At 33.1% G+C, this 23,215-nt stretch overlaps 1 protein-coding gene across 10 annotated transcripts in view; it reads left to right on the forward strand.

Annotated features, from left to right (window-relative positions):
* Positions 1-23,215, forward strand: part of CCDC178 (coiled-coil domain containing 178) — a 426,023-nt gene that overhangs the window by 94,707 nt on the left and 308,101 nt on the right. For all 10 annotated transcript variants that reach the window (XR_007412090.1, XR_007412089.1, XM_025429202.3 and 7 more), the window contains 2 exons: positions 1,288-1,430; positions 14,500-14,653. Coding sequence is in view for 8 of the 10 variants with exons in the window: in XM_025429202.3 (XP_025284987.1) it covers positions 1,288-1,430; positions 14,500-14,653 (297 nt within the window). In the remaining 2 variants the exon portion in view is untranslated. The remainder of the gene's footprint in view (positions 1-1,287; positions 1,431-14,499; positions 14,654-23,215) is intronic.

The following is a 23,215-nucleotide window of genomic DNA, read 5'->3' on the forward strand; positions in this document are numbered from 1 at the left end:
AAATATCCAGAATAGATAAATCCATAAAACAAAACAGATTGATTGCTAGTGGCTGGGGGAAGTGTAATGTAGTATTTTGTTTATAGTACTTTATCATATAACTTTATTTTATTTTGCTGTCTTGACTCAGTTTTGAGATCCTGGCTAGAGACCTGCTGAATTAACCAATTGTTTAATGGACACAAGGCCTCTAGCCAGTGTGCTTGAGTGCATAGCTATTTGTAAATCAAGCTCCAACACTCTATGTTGCCTCCAAATTCTGCAAGTAGCTCAGCCTCATAATACATAGAAACGCAAGAGTATTATCCACATCAATTGGAGGATACATATACCAGTGCCATACAGACCCAACCCAAGAGGTTGCCTTAGAGATGAATTTGTCTCATGTTATGTAGCCTAGTTCCCAACATGGAGACCACCACCCCCCAGCAATGCCTACAGGTTACTCGTAAAGGTGCTGACAAATTGGACATGAGATATTTGATATTAGGAATTCTGTTATGTTTCCTGACCTCTTGTTTGTTTTGCTCATCATCCTGGTATACTCTTTGCTCTCTACTAAAATGTATACCCCTACATTGCTGTGCCTGAAGAATAATCTTGTAGAGGTTATTACTTCTGTGCTATTCTAAAAGTTAATGAACATTATTGCTTTTCCTGAAGGCAATTGCTTTATTTCAGTTCACCAACTGGCCCTGGGGGAGAAGACTATTTGTTCCCTAGTGCCTTACATTCTCCTCCCTCCAACTTTCCAGCAGGACATCCAGACTATAACCACTCCATCTCCACAGATTGACAGAAAATAGAGAAATGAAGAGGGAAGGATAATGTATATGATATTTGATAATAAAAACAATAAAATGTAGTATTTTGGACCCATTCATTAAGATAATAATGATTATCCCGAGAGGATTGCAGTTGATTTATTTTTTTCATCTGTGTTTTCTGCTTTTTCTATAATAAAGTATTATTTCAACAATAAAAAGTAGCAATTCTTCTGCAGTTGAAAAGATAATTATTTTATTTTGCTCATGTTACCTGGGATATTGAACTTATTTTCTTCAATAATATTTATACATCCCTAGTATTGCTGATTTTTAGGCTAATGGAAACTTGAAACTTTACTGTGCTAAACAGACTAATATGGGAAGAAAATCAATGTAAAGAACTTTTTCTTTAAATCCAAAACTACTCTAAATTTAAGTTCTTTCTCTGATATTTCTGTTGCCTGATTCTTTTAATTACCCATTAAGTGCATGTATTAACAAAAATATTTTTCATTACTAGGTAATGGAACTATACAAACAAGTTCATGGAGAACTTGAAGAAGCTTTAGGAAATGTTGAAAATGCCAAACTGAGTGCTGAAAAAATTAGACAAGACATGGAAAAAGACATTCATGGTCATGAAACAAGCCTAGAAGCCTACAAGTAAGAATTTTTCACTAATGCTGCTTATAAACTTTCGAAGAAAAATTTTTTTTTAATTTTTATTTATTTATGATAGTCACAGAGAGAGAGAGAGAGGCAGAGACACAGGCAGAGGGAGAAGCAGGCTCCCTGCACCGGGAGCCCGACGTGGGATTCGATCCCGGGTCTCCAGGATCGCGCCCTGGGCCAAAGGCAGGCGCCAAACCGCTGTGCCACCCAGGGATCCCATCGAAGAAAAATATTGATTAAAATGTAATTTATATTCTTATGTAAAATTTCAGATAAAGAACCAACCTAAATCACCCATATTTATCACCAATATAATATACATATGTAATATACATATGTATAGATTCCTAAAATACTATTTTTCTGACATTTTATTTATAGATTTTTAATTTTAATTTTAAATTAAATAATTTTTGTGTTGTTAACATACAGTGTTATATTATTTTCAGGTGTACAGTATAGTGATATAACAATTCTGTACGTTACTTTGTGCTCATCATGATAAATGTACTCTTTAATCCCCATCACCTATTTCACGCATCTCCTTTCCCATATCCCCTCTGGTAGCCATTAGTTTGTTCTCTGTAGGTAAGAGTCTGTTTCTTGATTTGTTCCTGTCTGTTTTTTTTCCCCCTTCACTCACTTGTTTTGTTTCTTAAATTCCACATATGAGTGAAATCATATCGTATTTATCTTTCTCTAAGTGACTTATTTTGCTTAGCATGATACTCTTTAGCTCCAGCCATGTTGTTGCAAATGGCAAGATTTCATTCTCTTTCATGGCTGAATAATATTCCATTGTGTATATATACCACATCTTCTTTATCCATTCATCTATCAATGGACACTTGGGCTGCTTCCATAATTTGGCTATTGTGCATAATATTGTAATAAACATAGGGGTGCATATATCTCTTTCAATTAGTGTTTTGTATTTTGGGGGTATCTAACCCAGTAGTACAATTACTGGATCATAGGATAGTTCAATTTTTAACTTTTTGAGGAACCTCCATACTATTTTTCACAGTGGCTGCACCAGTCTGCATTCCCACCAAGAGTATACAAGGGTTTCTTTTTCTCCATTTCCTCACCAACACTTGTTGTTTCTTGTATTTTTTATTTTAGCCATTCTGACAGGTGTGAGGTAATACCACATTGTAGTTTTGATTTTCATTTCCCTGATGATGAGTGATGTTGAACATCTTTTCATGTGTCTGTTGGCCATCTGTAGGTCTTCTTTGGAGAAATGTGTTTTTGTGTCTTCTGCCCATTTTTTAATTGGATTATTTGTTTTCTGGGTGTTGAGTTCTTCATATATTTTGCATACTAACCCTTTAGCAGATATGTCATTTGCAAACATCTTCTCCCTATAATGTTTTTATTGCTTCTTTCACCGTCCTTCACAGAGAAATTATTGCCTGCTTTTATGGAATTTTATGGTTTTAGGACTCACATTTAGGTCTTTAATCCCTGTTGAGTTTATTATTGTATATGGCATAAGAAAGTGGTCCATTCATTCATTGTTTAACATATAGCTATCCAGTTTTCCTACCACCATTTGTTGAAGAGACTTTTTTTCTTTCCTATTGTATATGCATTCCTCTTTCGTTGAACAGTAATTGACCATATAATTGCAGGTTTCTTTCTGGGTTTTCTACCCCATTTCATTGACGTATATGTGTCTATTTTTGTGCCAGTACCATACTGTTTTAATTGCTACAGCTTTGTCGTATGACTTAAAATGGAATTGTGATGTCTCCAGCTATGCTTTTCCTTTTCAAGACTGCTTTGGCTTTTTGGAGTCATGTTTTTTTACAATGTTTAGAATTGCTTGTTCTAGTTCTGTGAGAAATGCTGTTTGTATTTTGATAGGGATTGCATTTAATGTGTAGATTGCTTTGGGTAGCACAGACATTTAACAATACTTGTTTCCATTCCATGAGGATGGAATGGCCGTCCATTTCTTTGTGTCATCTTCAGTTTCTTTCATCAGCTTCTTACAGTTTTCAGAGTACAGGTCTTTCACTTCTTTGGTTAAGTTTATTCTTATAGGGGATCCCTGGGTGGCGCAGTGGTTTGGTGCCTGCCTTTGGCCCAGGGCGCGATCCTGGAGACCCCGGATCGAATCCCACGTCGGGCTCCCGGTGCATGGAGCCTGCTTCTCCCTCTGCCTGTGTCTCTGCCTCTCTCTCTCTCTCTCTGTGTGACTATCATAAATAAATTTTAAAAAAATTTTTAAAAGTTTATTCTTATATTATTTTTGGTGCAGTTATCAATGGGATCATTTTAATTTCTCTTTTTTTTCTGCTTTATTGTTACTGTGTGGAAATGTCTGTTAACTAACTAGAGTTTAAATAAAAACTTGAAACGAGAAAAAAATAAATACAGCAGATTTCTGCATGTTGGTTTTGTATCCTATGACTTTACTGAATTCATTTATCAAAACTAGTAGTTTTTTGGTGGAGTCTTCAGGGTTTTCTATATATTGTATCATGTTATCTGCAATAGTGAAAGTGTTACTTCTTTTTTAAAAATTTAGATGACTTTTGTTTTTGTTGTCTGGTTGCTGTGGCTTGGACTTATAGTACTGTATTGAATTAAAGTGATGAGAGTGGACATCTTTGTCTTGTTTCTGATGGTATGTGAAAAGCTCTGTTTTTCCTCAATGAGTGTGATGTTCTCTGTGGGTTTTTCACATAAAGACTTTATTATGTTAAGGTATGTTCCCTCTAAACCTGATTTGTTGAGGGTTTTTATCATGAATGAGTGTAGTGCTTTGTCAAATGCTTTTTTTTTTCTTTTGCTTTTATTGAAATGGTTTTTAACCTTTCTTTTATTGATGTGATATATCATGTTGATTAATTTTAGAATATTGGACCACCTTTGCTTCCTGAGAATATATCCCACATCTCACTTGATTGTGGTGAATGGTTTGATTTTTTTGTTTTTTTGTTTTTGCACCTACATTTATGAATGATTTTGGCCTATAATTCTGTTGTTTTTCCCCCGTGGGGTTTTTTGTGTGTGTGTCTTTATTTCATATTGGTATTAGGATAATGCTGGCCTCATAGAATGAATTTGGAAGTTTTCATTCCACTTCTATTTTTTGTAATAGTTTGAGAAGATTAGGTGTAACTCTTCTTTAAATGTTTGGTAGAATTTACTTCTGAAGCTGCCTGGTTCTGGACTTTTGTTTGTTAGGAGTTTTTTGATTACTGATCCAATTTTATTGCTGGTAATCAGTCTGTTTTTTTTTTTTTTCTTCCTGATTCAGTTTTGGTAGTTTATATGTTTCTAGGAATGTATCCATGTCTTCCAGATTGTCCAATTTGTTAGCATATAGTTTTTCATAATATTCTCTTACAGCTGTTTGTATTTCTGTGGTATTGGTTGTTATTTCACCTCTTTAATTTTTGTTTTGTTTATTTGAGTCCTCTTTTTTTCTTTTTTTGATGAGTCTGCCTGGAGGCTTATCAATTTTGTTGATCTTTTAAAAAACCACTTTCTGGTTTCATTGATTTTGTTCCATTTCATTAGTTTCTGTATTATTTATTTCTGTTCTAATCTTTCGTCTTTCCTTCCTTCTCCTGGTTTTAAGTTTTGTTTGTTGTTCTTTTTCTAGCTCCTTTAGGTGTAAAGTTGGGTTATTTGATTTTTTTTTCTTCTTGAGGTAGACCTGTCTTGCTATAAACTTCCCTCTTCAAACCATTTTTGCTGCGTCTCAAGGCTTAGACCCTTTGCTTTTATTTTTCATTTGTTTCCATGTAATTATTTATTTCTTTTTAAATTTATGACTGACCAATTCATGGTTTAGTAGCATATTATTTAACCTCCGTGTATTTGTGGTCTTCGCAGATTTTTTTCTTGTGGTTGATTTCTATTTTCATAGCATTGTGATCAGAAAACATGTATAGTATCATTTAGGTGGTTTTTTTTTTTTAATTTGTTGAAGCTTGTTTTGTAGCCTAATATGTGATCTGTTTTTGGAGAATATATCTGTGCACCTGAAAAAAAATGTGTATTCTGCTGTTTTAGGATGGAATGTTAAGGCCATCTGGTGCAGTATGTCAGTAAAAGCCACTGTTTCCTTGTTGATTTTCTATGTAGATGATTTATCCACTGGTGTAAGTGGAGTATTAAAATCCCCTACTGGGATACCTGGGTGGCGCAGCTGTTTGGCGCCTGCCTTTGGCCCAGGGCGCGATCCTGGAGACCCGGGATCGAATCCCACGTTGGGCTCCCGGTGCATGGAGCCTGCTTCTCCCTCTGCCTGTGTCTCTGCCTCTCTCTCTCTCTCTCTCTCTCTCTGTGTGTGACTATCATAGATAAGTAAAAATAAAAAAAAAATAAAAAAAATAAAATCCCCTACTATTATTGTATTACTATTGATTAATTCCTTTAAGTTTTTTTATTAACTGCTTTGTGTATTTGGGTGCTCCCATATTGAGTGCATAAATATTTGCAATTGCATATCTTCTTGGATTGTCCCCTTTATCATTATATAGTGCCCTTCTTTGTCTCTTAGTCTTTGTTTAAAATATATATTTTGTCTGTTACAAGTATTGCTATCCCAGCTTTCTTTTGACATCCATTTGCATGATAAATGTTTCTCCATCTCCTCACTTTTAGTTTGCATGTATCTTTAGCTCCAAAATGAGTCTCTTATAGACAGCATGTAGAATGGAACTTATTTTTTTTTTTTTGGAACTTATTTTTTTATCCAATTTGTCATCTGTCTTTTTTTTTGAGTATTTAGTCCATTTATATTCAAAGTAATTATTGATAGGTATATATATTTTGCCTTTTTTGTTTGTTTGTTTTGTGGTTGTTTTTGTAGTTTTTCCCTGATCCTTTCTTCTCTTGCTCTCTTTCATGGTTTGTTGGCTTTCTTTAATGATATACTTGGATTTGTTTCTCCTTATTCTTTGCATATCTTTTACTGGTTTTTGATTTTTTTGGTTACCATTAGGTTTGTATAAACACCTTCTCCATATAGCAGCATATATTAAGTTGATGGTTGCTTAAGTTTGAACCCATTCTTTACTCCTCTCTCACCCATGTTTTAGGTATATGGTGTCATATTTTATGTCTTTTTATTTTGTGAAGCCCTTGACCCATTTTTATGGATACACTTATTTTCACTGCTTCTGTGTTTTCTATTTTTTGGACTCTCATTTATGATCTTTCCTTTTCATTCAGAGAGTCTTCCTTAATGTTTCTTGTAGAGCTGGTTTAGTGGTCATGACTCCTTTAGTTTTCGTTTGTCTGAAAAACTCTTTGTCTCTCTTACTATTCTGAATGATAGCCTTCCTGGATATATTCTTGGTTGCAGATTTTTCCCTCTTAGCACTTTGAATATATCATGCTACTCTCTTCTGGCCTGCAAAGTTTGTTGCTGAAACATTTGCTGATAGCCTTATAGAGTTTCCCTTGTGTATAACTGTCTTCTTTTCTCTTGTTGCTTTTAAAATTCTTTCTTAATACTACTTTTTGCTTTTTTAATTATGATGTGTCTTGGTGTGGACCTCCTTGGATTGATTTTTTGGGGAGATTTTTGTGCCTTCTGGATCTGGATATTTGTTTCCTTCTGCAGAGTAGGGAAGTTTTCAGTTATTCTTTCTTCAAATAAGTTTTCTGCCCCGTTTTCACTCTCTCGTTCTGTGATCTCTATAATGCAAATGTTAATATGTTTGATGGAGTTTCCTAAGTCTGTTCTTAATTTGTATAATTCTTTTTTCTATTACTTGCTCAGCTTGATTGTTTTCTGTTACTCTGTCTTCTAGATCATTAATTTGTTCCTCTACTTCCTCTAGCCTACTATTTATTCTATCAAGTGTATTTTTAATTTCAGTTATTATGTTCTTCATCTTTGATTGGTTCTTTTTTGTCTTTTTGTTAAGGGCCTCACTGATGTTCTTCATTCTTTTCTCAAGTCCATTGGTTATCTTTATAAACATCACTTTAAGTTTTCTACTGGCCATATTACTTAATGGTTTTGCTTAGGTCTCTTGCTGTCATTTTATCTTGTTCTTTCATTTGCGACCATATTCCTCGGTCTCCTCATTTTGTCTAGCTCTCTCTGTCAGTTTCTATATTAGGAAAGTAAGCTGTCTCCTGCTCTTGATGGTAATGGCCTTATGAAGAAGAAGTCCTAGTGTTCCTTGCAAGGCAGTGTTCCCCAGGACCTGGCACTTTAGGGAGTGTCTCCTATGTGTGTTGCCTATGCCCTGGTGTTGTGTTCTGGCCACTCTTTCCTTCAGTGGAGTCATTTGCAGAAGTTCTCTTTGCTTGTTGTGGGTGGTGTTTCGTCCCAACTAGATGGGGCACATTTTAACAAGGGGCATGCTGGTCTGCTTGCAAAATGAGACCTGCCAACCCTGCTGTCAGAACTTAGGCCCCACATGGGGCATGAATAAATGACATCGTTTTGGCAGGGTTTGCACCAGTATTCTGGGCAGGGGCCTCACAGTGCAGGGACATGGCGAGCATGATTGGAAGGGACAAATAAGATGGTGCTGTAGTTAGAGGGGCCAGGACTTGGTATAGACAAATTAGGTAGGGAGCATTGTTGCTGTGCTATTCCTATAGGTGGCTGCATGTTTATGTTGGGGGGCCAGGAAGGGAAAAGGCACCTGCCAGCTCCTTTGTTCCTGGAGAGGTTTCCCTGCTATCCCTGCTTCTATGATACACACTGTAAGATGAGTAAATAACCCTCCTTTCTGTATGTCCTAGACATTTTTCAAACTGCTGCTTCCATCTTGTATCCCTGGTGGCTGTTTATCCTGCTGTCTCTTTAAGGGCAGAGACTCAACTTCCTATTGCCCTCCAGGCTCTCCCATAGCAGAGCCAGCTGAGTTTTAGAATTCCAGGCTTTAAGTCCCACTGACTCTAAGTATTCACATGATTAGGCCCCTCTTGGTTTCAAAGCCAAATGTTATGGGGATTCCCATAACATTCCCCTTTGGCTCCCCAGTGTGATAGTCTGTTTCTTGCCCTTCTCTAAGCAACTGGCTCCCTTCCTGCTGCCAATGGCCATGGTCTGTTTTGCTTCAAATCCAAATACATTTCTCTGCCTGTTCTACCTTCTTGGATGTGGCTTTTTCTCTACCTTTAGTTATGGAGTTTGTTCTGCCAGTGTTCAGGTCATTTTCTGGGTTATTTACACTGATGTGAGAGTTATCTAGTTGTAGCCATGGGAGGAGGCAAGTTTAACATCCTCCTACCCCACCATCTTCCCAGCCTCCCTGTGTCATTTTAAAACTCTTCATACATATTGTTAAATTGCCTATAGTTGTGTATAACAAATATGCATCACTCCTATGTATGTGCAAAGTGGCTATTTTAAAAAAAGTCTCCAGCATGAGATATTATTAAGAACAAATTATGTAGCTGTATATTAATGATAAATAGCATCCAAGTATTTCAATTTGCATTTGTTTGATTTCTAATGAAATGAAGTATGTTAAAATATATATAGTATTATTTTGCATTTTAGTAATTGGTGGTGTTTTTTACTGCATTTTTGATGTATTTGTGTTTTATGATATTCTTTTTTGTGTGTGTGTTTTATGATATTGTAATTTCTTTTGTGCGCTGTAAATTCTTTATGATCTAGTGTGTCATAATAAAATCTTTATTTATTCAAATTGATTAATGATTTAGAAAAAATCATATTCACGTGGAGCTAGAATCAAGTAAACACAAGCAAGATGAAGAACATAAAGTTTATACATAGTTCTGTGATCTAGATAGCATCCATTTATTAAGATATTTATATTTCCTTACATACAACGTCTGTTTTAAGTATTGTCTAATATTTAATAAATTAATCACTTTTGTAGCAACCCTGATTTGTTATATTTCATTTTCATTCAGTTACATGTATTTTTAATTTTCATTTTGATATCTTCTTTGATCCATAGGTTATTAAAATATACATTTAAAAATTTTTTGTGGATTTCTAATTTTATAATTACCTTTTTATTATTGCTTTCCCAGCTGAATTTGTATTTTGGTCAGGAAACATAGTTTCAACCCACTGAAAATCACTGAGTCTTCATTTTTGGCTCAATGACTTGGGTTGTTTTTTAATTTTTTGGTAAATATTCCTTATATACTTATTGAATATAATATTGGTTACTAGGTCAAATTTACTAATTAGGTCAAATTTACTAATCATAGAGGCTAATCTTATACAAATAGCTATCCTTGCTATTTTAGGTGTGATCTATGGACCAACAGCATCACCTTTACCTGGGTGCTTCTTCAAAATGCAGAATCTCAGGCACAATTCAGACCTATTGAATGAGAATTTGCATTTTAAAAAAATCCCAAGGTGATGTTTGAGAAACACTGTTCCATATCATTACTGATTTTTACTACTTTTTCTATTATTAAGAAAAGTGTGGTAAAATCACCTACTGTGATGGATGTGTCTCTCTACATCTTTTTTTTTTTTTTTTTTTAATGCCATCAGTTTTTGCTTTACATTTTGAACATTTTGAAGCTCTCTCAGGTTCATACAAGTTTAAAGTTGTTATATCGTTATGGGAGATGATTAACTTTATTCATCATTGTGAATTGATTCTTGGAATATTTTTTGCCTTAAACTCAATTAAGATGGTAATATAGTTTCATTATCTTTGTCTCTTGATGTTTATCTGGGAGATATTTTCCGTTTTTAAATTTCAATATTTTTGAGCTCCTATGTTTTATACATATCTCTTGTCATTATGTAGATAGTCTTTTTTATCAGTTGCCAACATTTTTAAAGGTGGGCCATTATATGTATTCACAAATAACTAATACATTTGGATTTAAACAACCATGTATTTGCCCCCATGTGTTTTATTTCTTATTCTTTTTTGGTCTTTCACATTAGTTTTTGTTATTTTTTCCTTTTCCAGTTTGGCAGTTACAGTTTTGTTCCTATTCTTCTTGTAGGAAACCCTATTAATTATCACATGTAAACTTAGATATCAAACTCCAAAGACACTGTTAACATGCTAGACAAGAAAAGGACTTAGGAAAATTTTTACTGTAGTTATCACATTACCACTGAATAGGTATTTATTGTTGTTCTGGACTGTTTCATTTTTATAACCCATGAGAACATTGTTGTTACTGTTTTATTTATTTATTTTTAAAGATTTTATTTATTTATTTGAGAGAGAATGAGAACATTAGTTTGGTGGGGTGGGGGAGATGCAGAGGGTGAGGGAGAAGCAGACTCCCCACTGAGCAGTGAGCCAGATGGAAGATGGGGGTTTGTGGTGCTCAATCTCAGGGCCCTGGAATCATGACCTGAGCTGAAAGCAGACACTTAACTAACTGAGGCACTCAGACATGCTTGTTGTTATTGTTTTAAACAGTCAAGGTTGTTTTTTAGATATACCCTCAAAATAAAACTCTTCTTTGTTCCTTTTTCCTTCATAGACTTTTTCATCATAGACTGTATCTGGCAGTGCTTTATAGTTGGAGAGGTCCTTAATTATACTCTTCAGTCAGGTTCTGCTCATACCAAATTTTGAGTTTTTATTTGAAGAATAATTTCTATTTTCATAGATTTCTTGATTCTTTTTTTTTTCTTGATTCTTTTTTAAAAATACTTTATTTATTTATTCATGAGAGACAGAGAGACAGAGGGGCAGAGACATAGGCAGAGGGAGAAGCAGGCTCCATGCAGGGAGTGTGATGTGGGACTCGATCTGGGAACCCGGGATCACGCCCTGAGCCAAAGGCAGACACTCTACTGCTGAGCCACCCAGGTGTCCCTGATTTCTTGATTCTTAATTGACCTTTAATATATTAATAAATACATCACTCTGTAACGTGATTTTCATTTTTACTGTTAAGAAGCATATTGACCTTTTAACTGATTGCTATGCAACTACTCTATACTTTGCTTTAAAAAAAAAAAGATTTATTTATTCATGAGAGACACACACAGGGAGAGAGAGAGGCAGAGACACAGGCAGACAGTGAAGCAGGATCCATGCAGGGAGCCTGATGTGGGACTCGATCATGGGACTCCAGGATCATGCCCTGGGCCAAAGGCAGGCGCTCAACCGCTGAGCCAGGTGTGCCTATACTTTACTTATAAGATCATCCCTTGATTTTGAAAATTTGTTAACTTTACTTTGTTAAGGCACTTTAGGTGTGGAATGATTTTTCTTTGTTGGGATTTGTTAGTCTTCCAATATTATTGAACCTATGTATTATAATTATTATCCCTGGGCATTTTCAGTCATTATCTTTTCAAACAATGCCTTGGTCCCATTTTCTATTTCTTTCAGGACTCAAACACATACTAGTTTTTCTTATAGTATCTTCCATGTTTCTTGATCATTTTCTCATATTTTCTATATTTTTAAACCTTCTGAAGACTTTTTTCTAGTATATTACCTGTATCATTCTGTTGTATTCTGGGTCTGATGCGAAAGCCATAGGTATCACCTCACCAACCTCCAACTATGGAAACTGTAAATACCAAAGAGCTCTATGGTTAGTTAGCAGCTTCTGACATGACTTTTCAGTGATATCTGCCTTGTGATATTCTTTCCTAAAATCATGTCCCCTTGCATGTGGGTTAGATCTGGTGAGTATCTTCTAATAAATAAAGTAAAAGTGATGGGATATCACCTTGATGATTAAATTGTAAGAACCGTGACTTTTTTCTTGCTAGTACTTTATTGTTCTGTTGTGTATTTGCTCTGATGAATTTAGCTGCCATGTTTTGAGATGCTCTATAGAGAAGCCCACATGGCAAGGATACAGTCTAGGCTCAGTCCAATAAACCCTTGAAAATCAACCTGTTAACAAGCAGGAGTGTGATAACAAGGAGTGTTCTCCTTATGTTGGTCTGCTTCATCTATCATTTTCTAACAGAAATATTTTAAAATCCGGGTACCTGGGTGGCTTAGTAGTTGAACATCTGCTTTTGGCTCAGGTCTTGATCCCAGGTCTTGGGGTCTTTAAAAATAAATAAATCATAAAAGTCCTTTGATGATTTTCTTCTCATCTAAATTTAGTAAGTAAGATTTACTGTAAGCATTAGAGGAGTCATAAATGATGTATTAAATAACATTTTAGAGATGTGTTTATTGTTCACTATTTTTTAAATTAATTGAGAATACACATTATATAAACATGATTACATATGCTATCAAGTGTATACATTGAAATTTTTTTTAAAGATTTTATTTATTTATTCATTAGAGACACACACACAGAGAGAGGCAGAGACACAGGCAGAGGGAGAAGCAGGCTCCACACAGGGAGCCCGATGTAGGACTCGATCCCGGGACTCCAGGATCACGCCCTGGGCCAAAGGCAGGCACTAAACTGCTGAGCTACCCAGGGATCCCCTACATTGAATATTTTAAAAATCTGTACATATGCATGTAACCATGTCCCTGATTAAGGTATAGAAAGTTTTCAGCATACTAGAACTTTCTCTTGTTCTCTTTCCCAGTCCATACAACTGCTGCCTTCCACCCCAAAGAGATCATCTTCATTCTGACTTTGATCTCCAGACTTAGTTTTGCCTGTTCATGAAATCCATGTGAATAGAAGCATACTACATAGGCTTTTTAGTATCTTGATTGCTTTACATTGTAACTTTTAACAGGTAGAAGGATTCATCCCATTTTATTCTTCTAAATTTATTCTGATTTAGCAGATACAAGAATGATAAAGGCTGAACTACTGGTGCCTGGGGGCACTAGTGGCAAACTTTTACCCTGAAAAATCCTTAAAAGGCTGAGGAATTGGTGGCATCAACTTTAGGAAATCAGGATAAAGAGACAACTAAAATAGTACTTAGTTTCTGAATTTGATGACACTGGGCAGTTTCCACTTCTTAGTCAGAGTTCATAGTTTATTGTCTGACCTGAGGGAAATAGATACCATTGAGAAATGAAAAATTTATTTCAAAGGAAGGAAATTCAACCAAACATATTTTGAATGCTGCGATTACCCACCTCTCATTATCTACTTGGATTCCAGAATTCTGATAGGGAGACCTATACTCTCCAGACATGGAAGGGTAAAGAAGAATCCTTTTGCTTATTTGTTTATTGTTTTAATTTTCATTTCGATATTGAGGTTGTATCTTTCAGTTTCATTTGACTCTACTCCTAAAATCAGAGTTAGTGTATAAGAACCTGGGCTAATTCCAGGTGGAATTATCTGTATTTCTTGCTGATATTTTATGGAAATGATAATTTTGTCATTCTCTCACCATATTTTTTATGTATATTATGGGCTAATTCCAGGTGGAATTATCTGTATTTCTTGCTGATATTTTATGGAAATGATAATTTTGTCATTTTCTCACCATATTTTTTATGTATATTATGGGCTAATTCCAGGTGGAATTATCTGTATTTCTTGCTGATATTTTATGGAAATGATAATTTTGTCATTTTCTCACCATATTTTTTATGTATATTAAACTGTAACACCCTTGTCTTAAGAGACATTTGGAATGTGTTTTCTACCTACTAGATAAGAGGCAGGATTATGTGGATCACAGGTTAGCTCTGGCTTTCTTCGTGGAAGATCATATAAGAGCAAAATATTCCTTGGCAATTTAAAAAAAAAATCTATTGTTTTTCTAAGCTGCAGTTTCCTCCATTTTACCTCTAAGACTGAGAAAGACAAAACAGTAAGCTAGGACTTTAATAATGTGTGGACTTTTCACTTCTAAATCTTCTCTTTTTTTCTCGCCTTTCCATCCCTGTACTGCCCACCCTCTGAATCAAAGGTGGTTAGCTCTATCACCTGAAATCAAATCAAAAGATGATTTATTTTAAATAATTTAGAAATTATTTTTCTCTAAGTTTATTCCATTGGAAACAAATACACCTGGTGAATTTTTTCTCACCATTTACTTCTTGATTCTAAATGGTACTTTTAAGAAGTTGCTTTGGGATGGGAGAAATTTTATGAATAGGTAAATGCCATTAATGTACATTGTTAAGTCAGAAGCTAATTTACATATAGTTTTAAACATGATTTTCCTTTCATTGTGGATAAAACCAAATGTGTTTCCTCTTAGGAGAGAGAAAGAGAAACTTACTGCTCTACGTAGTCACTACTCTACAGCAATAGAAAATGTTAATGTTAGTATTGAAGAGAATGAAGAAGCAGTGACTGAAGCATTGAAGGAAACAAAGACATCAAAAGATGAATTATCTGCTTTATCAAAAACGGTGGGTTTTCATATTTAAAAATTTTAAAAAATACAGATTTTAGTTTTAAGCCATAGCTGTTAAAACTTACTATCAGTAATGAAGTAACAGCCAATTTTCTGTCTATATTGATTTTCTCTTACTACATAACAAATTACCAGAATTTTAGCAGCTTGAAATGACACCCACTTATTATCTCGAGGTTTCTCTGGGTCATGTCTTTGCTGGTTTCTATATTCTGGGTCTTCTCAGGCTGAAATCAAGCTTTTAGCAGCCCTGCATTTCTTTCTGGAGACTTTAGGATGAATCTGCTGTCAGGCTCATTTAGTTTTGGCAAGATGCAGTTTCCTCGATTTTAGAACTGAAGTCATTGTTTCCTTGGTGGCTATTGGCCTGGGATCATTCACAGCTTTTAGAGGCTGCTTGCTTCCCAGGTTGGTGGTTCCCTTCATCTTTAAATCAGGAATGGAAGGTTGAGTCCTCTTAGGCTTAGTATCACTCTGACCCTCCCTTAAGACTCATCTTCCCTGACTTCCTCTTCTGCCATATCTCATTCACTATAGTAAAAGAAGTAATAGTAAAAGAAATTGATAAAATGGTTAAAAGAAATAATACTATAGTGCAAGACAATAATAAACACATTCTGTACTAGTTGACATTTCTAGTTAGAGTTAAAATTGCATGTTTTTTTCAATTGCCACGTTGTATTATAATATTTCTATTATAATACTTTATATACTTCTATCTATATACTCTTTAATTGTGTCTCCTTAAATTTTTAAAATTCATAATTAAGAGTGAGACTAAGCATGTTTAATGGCTTTTTGGAGGTCATTTGTATTTTCTTTTTTGTAAAAAGGCTGCTGCTGATATTTTTCCATTTGTTGAGTGATTATATTTTGACTAATTTATATGAATTTGTTGTATATTATCAATACTTAATACTTTAAAGTTACATATATTGAAGATAGTTTTATCCAGTCTTCTTTCATTTATGGTAACTTCTGATGAAGAGAATCTTCAGTTTTAGTCTAGTAAAAGTTATAAATATTTTCCTTTGACCTTTGTGCTTTTCTGAATTTAAGAATTTTTTTCTACCTTGAAGTCAAAATATGTTCTCTGGTACTTTATTCTAAATGTTTTGAAATTTGGCTTTTCATATTTATATGATGCTTCTAGATGAAATTATATTAAAAAATTCAGAACTGATATTTTTGCACATATCTTTTACTTATAAGTTTGGAAGTAAGAAACTACCTAGAATTTTGGGAATGCATTTTCACTTGCCACATGTGAAGCATAATCAATATGAAATTCATATAAGGATATAGTGTGAAGTTGAGGTTCCAACTACATTTTCTTCTTTTTTATATTTTATTTTTATATTTTCTTTCTTAAATAAAAAACAAATTGTTGCAATATTTGTTGCAATATAATTTAATGTATTTATGTATTAATATGTGCCATCTCTGTCACATGTGAGGCTTCCATATATGTGTGGATCTTTTCTATTTTTTATTTGTTTGGTTTACTTAACCATCTTTACCTCAATACTTCATGTCTACATTACTAAGCTTCTGTAATGAGTTTTGATTATTTATTATGGTGAATCCTTCAGTCTTAATGTTTCCTTATGAGTTTTAGGCTGTTCTTGACCTTTGTCCTTCCATATAAATTTCAGTGTTATCTTACTCATTTCCTTCAGAAGTTTTATTGGAATTATGATTGGAATCATATTCATTTATGGAGTATATGATTGAAAAATGAAATCTTTATGATGGGGATACCTAAACATAAACATGATCTATCTGTCTATTTATTTGGGTAGTTTTTCTAAATCGAACCTTAAGCAGTTCCTTGGAATTTTGTAGAAGGCAAACTCTCTCTGGGAAATCAACCTGAGATTAATCCTAGATAAATTAGTCCTTATATCGTCAATGAATTGTACAGTTATTTTTTAAAATAAATTTTTAATGTAATTTTGATTTGTTTATAGATGTAGTCTATATAGTAGATATTATTTAAAATTTATGAAGGCTTAATTATTGTCCTACTACATGGATAATTTGGATAAATATTTTATTTGGGAAAAATCTTTTCTGTGTAGCAGGGTACAATTCTAAATAGGTTCATTTTGTAAACTGTGTTAATTCCCTTATTTAATTCTTTTATTATTCTGATTTATTTTCTGACTGATGTATCAATTACTGAGAGCTGCATTAAAAAATTTCAATGTAATAGTGAATTTTTTTCTTACTTTTTCTGTTTTTCTGTTATTTCTGGTTTATATAATTTGTAGCCATATTTTAGATGAAACTAAGTTTAGAATGTTTAGAATTAAGTTTTTTGCTTATGATATATTTTATTATTATATTTTAAGCTATAAATTCTTAGAAGTTTTGGAATACATATTTTATTTACTGCTTATGAAACATAATATCTTTAATGTCTTCCTGACAGTTTGAGGACCTTATGATTTTTTCTTGATACATAGTTTATCTTCCATCATGTTTTGCTTATCTTATTTAATAATCCTTCTATTACGATATTTTTTATTAATTTACACAATAAATATTTGATTACATTTTCCCAGTGTAACATTTTGCACACAACTCTTTTTGTTTATAAAACATTCCTAATTGCATTATTTTTTTTTGTAACTAAAGTGTATCTTTTACAAGTTAGTGAGGTAGATTTGGTATTTTCAAAATTTTGTTTCCCTGAAAATGTCTTTATTTTGTTCTCATTCGTGCAGTGTAGGGAATATGCACCTAAATTAATATGGACATGACTTACATCACTGCATAGGCAATGTAGAAGAATCCAGAAATAGGCAAGGTTGAAAATACTAAACCAAAATACACTGGGCCACAGTGCTAGAGGGGATGACAAGGGAACAATGAATGAGAAGAAACTGATCTTAAATAGTAATGCAAGTATCTCTTCGATTTGCCCTTGTTTCTCTCTCAAACTTCTTTATAGCTACCCTTTTTCCTCTAACTCTGGATGAAACAGTCTTTCACTTTCTTCTGTCTGCTTTGTACTCTAATTGTACTCTATGTTTACCTCCATACTGGTACTGACAACACTATTGAAGTCAGTGATTACCTGTCTACTTCTTTTTAGACTATAATGTTTTCAAAGATAGGAGATGCGTTGTAATTTTTGTTTCCTCTGTGTAACATACACAATGTCTGTCCTATATTAGATACTCAATAAAATGCCAAATCAGGCACTCAAAAGGCATTTCATGCTTTCTGAATGAGTGAGTTAACCGGTGAATAAATGAAAGGAAGGAAAGGAGGGAAGGTAGGGAAGATAGGATAAAGGAAGAAGGAAAGGAAAGAGAGAAGGAGGAATAAGTGGAGAAAAAGAAGCATCACGGTGTGATCCTGGAAAGAATTTTGTGAAGTGTGGAATGTACAGTGTATACATTCAAGATAATCTGTGAAGATTTAAAATAATGAATGTAGCATTCTTATGTATAATTTCTTTCTAGGGACAATTATAAACATCAGGGAAATATAGCACAACCAATGATTTTTACAATATTATATAGTATTGTCAAATAGTTACGATCTCAATTTCCTAATCATGCTGAAATTTGTCATCTTAAAGAGTATCATTGTTAATAAAATGTTTTCAGAAATGGTAAATTCATTCACCAAGCCTACAAACAATAAATTTATTTCTTTGATCATCTCTAAAATGGCAAGTGTGACCTTAACAAAATGTTATTTCTGATAGATATTACGACCATATTTTATAAGGTTAGTAATATTTTTTCAATTATAGAAATCGTTTGGGGACTGTCATACTTCCTGAGGAAGATCAGAACATGATTAAGTTTAGATATATTAATATTTTTCCTGCATTTTGCACATTATAAAAACCTTTAAGCTAGAATTTCAAAGAGTGCATTTTAAGCACTCAATTAAAAGCAGTGATGTGCATCACTTCCATGCATTATTTTTTGGTATGCAATTGAAACTTCTAGTTCAAGAGAAAAGTAAAAGATTTGTGCTGCCTAATTGCACATACAACCTAACTGATTTTTTAAAGTTTCAAGGCATATCATACTTCCAGTCTAGTCTTTACCTCATTAACATATACTTTTTAAAAATTTATGTTGTCATTGTATCTATGAAAACACATTTTTCCTTCTCATTTCTATAAACAGTAGCTTTTGTAGGCTAGAAAACACCATGAAATTGATTCAGGACTTTAAAAATATTGTCAAGATCAAATTCTTTTTAAATGTAAAAGTACAGATTTTCTGTAAATTCTTTTCTCATGTTTTCTTTGACATGTACTTCTACCACAGTTCAGAATTTTGTTTAGAACATAATTTCATCATCCATAACCCTTAGTTTCTTGTGTTATTAAAAAAAACAAACAACCATCTACATTTCATTTTATCCAGTAATTTCATGAGATAATAAAAAAATGGCTTTTAAAAATTTAGAAAATCTTTGTGATTTTCATATTTTACTGAACAGTGGCAGGTACATAATACTTTTTTAAAATAAATCAGATTGCAGGTAAAGGTTGTAAATAAGTGAATTCCTTTATTATGTATACTTCTGTTTTCTTTTTTAGATATTGATTTTTTTAGTAGAAATGTTTTATTACTACTTTATTGAGTATATAGTATAAATCCAAAAACCACAAAACATCCAGCAGTTTTACTTTTTGATTCATATTTTACCTTAAAATCTTCTGAATTAAGCAACTTATTTCTTAAAAATAGGTAAGCCAATAATTATCAGTGACAGCTTACCAAATAAGAAACTGGTCTAAAGAGGGAGAGTAAATTCTTGATGGACACAAGCTGTTACATGGTAGAGCCAATCTACAATGCAATTTTTGATATTGTTTCAATATAATAATATGGGTAAAATGTGATAATATTTATGAAAGTACATAATGCTGATTTTTTCATCATAAAATTTCAATCCCTGTGTGACTTATTTCTAAAATATTTTAAAAATCTAGAAACTGACTTTATTTCATTTCTTATTTTAAAGAAGTGCTTAATGTTATCTAAATGTTGATTTCAAATATATGCTTATCATCATTTTTAAAAAGATTTTAAAAATATACTTAGGTTATAAAAACAGTTTACCAGGAATAGATGTTGCTTTGGGAGCATCTGTGAAGATTTTAAAGAATTTCCCATTTGACCTATTGAAGTGATGTATTATATTAATATTAAATCTTTTTTAAATTCTTGAGATGACTCTGCTTGGTTATGGTTTATTGTTCCTTTAATTTACTGCTGAGTTTGATTTGCAAGTATTTTATTTAAGATTTTGCATCCATATTCATAAGTTAGTATGTATTCCAGTGTTCTTAATTTGTGCTATATTTGATAGATTTTCTTATCAGGATTATACTAGCTTTTAAAAATGAATTGTGAAGCTTTTCTTCCTTTCTTATTACCTGAAGAATTAATGTGGATTTAAATAGCTTTTTCTTGAAAGTTTTATAAAACACCTTAGTGAAAATATAACTCTGATGTTTTTATATTTTTTAATTGTTTGAATTACTGTTTTATTTATCATGGAAAGCTGTTTTATTTCATCACATGATTGGTCTTACCAGGCTATATATTTTTTCTTAAGGTTAATTTGCAATATTTAATGGCCCTAGAAATAATCCAGGTAGATTAAGATTTTGAATTTGTTATGATATGATATAGAATGCTCTCATGCTTTATCTCTTATTTCTAAATAACTGTATATGTATTTTTTACTATTTAAATTAGATTTTCAAATTTTAAAAATAGAATAAAAAATAAGATGGTCCTTAGATTTCATAACTCTACAATTTCCAACTTCTAAAAATGTTAATGTATGCTTCTATAGTTATGATTTATTTTCTTATTCCTTTAGGCTTATTCTGTTCCTTTTTCCCTTTCATTTCTCTGTTTGAATGCTTAATATTTTTGTTTTTTGTTTTTAAATCATTCCCTAAGAGCAACAATTGAATTTCTTCTTACACTTTGAAGCAGAACTTCTTGAAAGGATTTTCTATATTCACTCTCTCAGATTTCTCTCCTGTGTTCTCACTTCAGATAACTACCAGCCAGGCTTTCACCACCACACTACAGTGAAATTACTAATACGGGATCCTATTTTCTTCCTTACAACCCTCATAAAATCTGGTAGGAGTCATTACACAAACTATTAGCTAAAATTACTTTAAGGCATTTTTTGAATAGCACAAATATTTAATGTGTGTACATCAGAGCTTAGAATATACTCATGTGAGTAGAAAAAAATACTGATTTATTACTTCACTATCCAGATGTGGTCACTCCTAATATTTTGTTGTGCATAAACTGGCTTTGCTAGATTAAAAAATCTATATTATCATATGCATACAGTAATTGATGACATGGTTCTCCTTAGATAAAAACTTATCCAAAGTATCTTATATTTTACAATATAATTTTAATAATTGAGAGTTTCTTAGACCTTTATTATTGAACATTTAGGATGTTTTCAGTTTTTAAGTATTATAATCAAAGCTATGGTAAGTATTTCTAAAACTTAAATATTAACATAGCTGTTCATTTTAACAAAAATAATATACAAAAAGAAGTTGAATTATGGTATAAGAGGTTTAAGGAAGAATCGTATGCCTTTATTTCTCATAGGGCTTGAATGATTTGCCTGCATTTTTACATGTTCTAAAATTAACTCACTTTTTTAACAACAATACTTTCATTAATTTAACTTCTTGGCTTTCATATTATTAATGTTGTAGAGTTGTTGTCACAGGAACTTGTATGGCAGCTGTTCACAATTTAAGATCTGAGTTTATACTATTTTAACTTTTTACCTAATGTTATAACTTTAAATGTTGGTCAGGTTATACATTGTTTCTTTAAATCTGAAAGAATTTTAATAACTTTAAATATAATCATACCACCTCTCAGAGCAGTACAAATTGTATAATATTTGTACTTGTTAGGGGAAGATGGAGAAGAAAGAGCAAAGTGCTTAATACCAGTATGTTTATAGTTAGGCAGGATTAACCATTGTCCCCTATGTCTGCGTTTTGTTTTATTTGGCTGTGTATATTATATTGTACATATAAAGGACAAATGAATCCTAATTTACAACATCTCATCTTTCTAGATGTTAAAAAGGTTGCCACTCAGTGGTTGAGCATCTGCCTTCGGCCCAGGGTGTAATCCTAGAGTCCTGGGATTGAGTCCCACATCGGGCTCCCTGCATGGAGCCTGCTTCTTCCTCTACCTGTGTCTCTGCCTCTGTGTGTGTGTGTGTGTGTGTTTCCCATGAATAAATAAATAAAATCTTAAAAAAAAAAAAAGGTTGCCAGTGTGTGAAAAAGTAGTTAGTAAACAAACATTGGGTACACTTTGTGTTTAAAAGGCGGAAAGATTTATATCTGAAAAGAAACCAGAGAACGTAAGTTTTGTGTTTAAATTCACAGGAAAGATTGTTCTAAAAACAACTAGAGGAAATGAAATTGTTAAAATTCTTTCTAAGCATTACAGATACTTATACTTTCTCCTGGGTTTCTAGAGATGGGAAGAGGAAGGATTCTAGGCCAGAGTATTCCTTCAGTGCTGCTACATATTACAGTGGGCAAACTAAATATATCCTTACTTGAGACATCTAGTTTTCTAGATGTTTAAAGGGGAACAACAGGTCAAAAGTAGAGAGTTAAAGTAACATCCTTTAAGTGTTCTGTTAATTCATAAGAATGATTGTATTTTGGGAATGAAATTTTTTAAAGATATTTATTTATTTATTTATTTATTTATTTATTTATTTATTTATGAGAGACACAGAGAGAGAGACAGACATAAGCAGAGAGAGAAGTGGGCTCCCTGTCCTTTAAGTCTTCTGTTAATTCATAAGAATGATTGTATTTGGGGAATGGATTTTTATTATTTAAGATTTTTATTTATTTATTCATGAGACACACACACACACACACACACACACACACACACAGAGATGTGGGGAGCAGGCTCCATGCAGGGAGCCCGACGTGGGACTCCAGGATCACACCTGAGCCAAAGGCAGATGCTCAACCGCTGAGCCCCCAGGCGTCCCTTGGGAATAGAATTGTTAAACTTGATATCATGGAGTATATGCTGACTATTCACTGGGTGGCTGGGGGTGGGGTGGGTTCTGTGCCCATGAGTCTTTAACTAAGTTCAGATTGTCTAACCATTGTTCTGTATGTGTACTGTAGTTAATATTGCTATGTATTAAAGGATAAACAAGTCCTAATGCCTGAAGCCATATAAAAAGTAGGGATGGTTAAATAGTCGCTTTATAAGTGCCCTTTTGTTAGGTTTTAGGAAGGACTGTTTAGGGGGTGTCTGTTAATTCACTTCCTAAAGTTAGATGTCTTGCTTTACTTAGTCACTGAAATGGTGGAGGGGGCAGTGGAAGGGTGAAGGGAAGGACTTATAACTAGTATCTCCATATCTAGAAGACAGTTTTAGATTATAATTATAGATTATAGATAAGTCTTTGTAAAGTACCTGTATTTATTGTGGACAAGGGTCATTATTTGTAACATCTAAGCTTTTCAGAT

Source organism: Canis lupus, chromosome 7 (assembly GCF_003254725.2).
Source record: "Canis lupus dingo isolate Sandy chromosome 7, ASM325472v2, whole genome shotgun sequence".
In the NCBI taxonomy this organism is placed as follows: domain Eukaryota; kingdom Metazoa; phylum Chordata; class Mammalia; order Carnivora; family Canidae; genus Canis; species Canis lupus.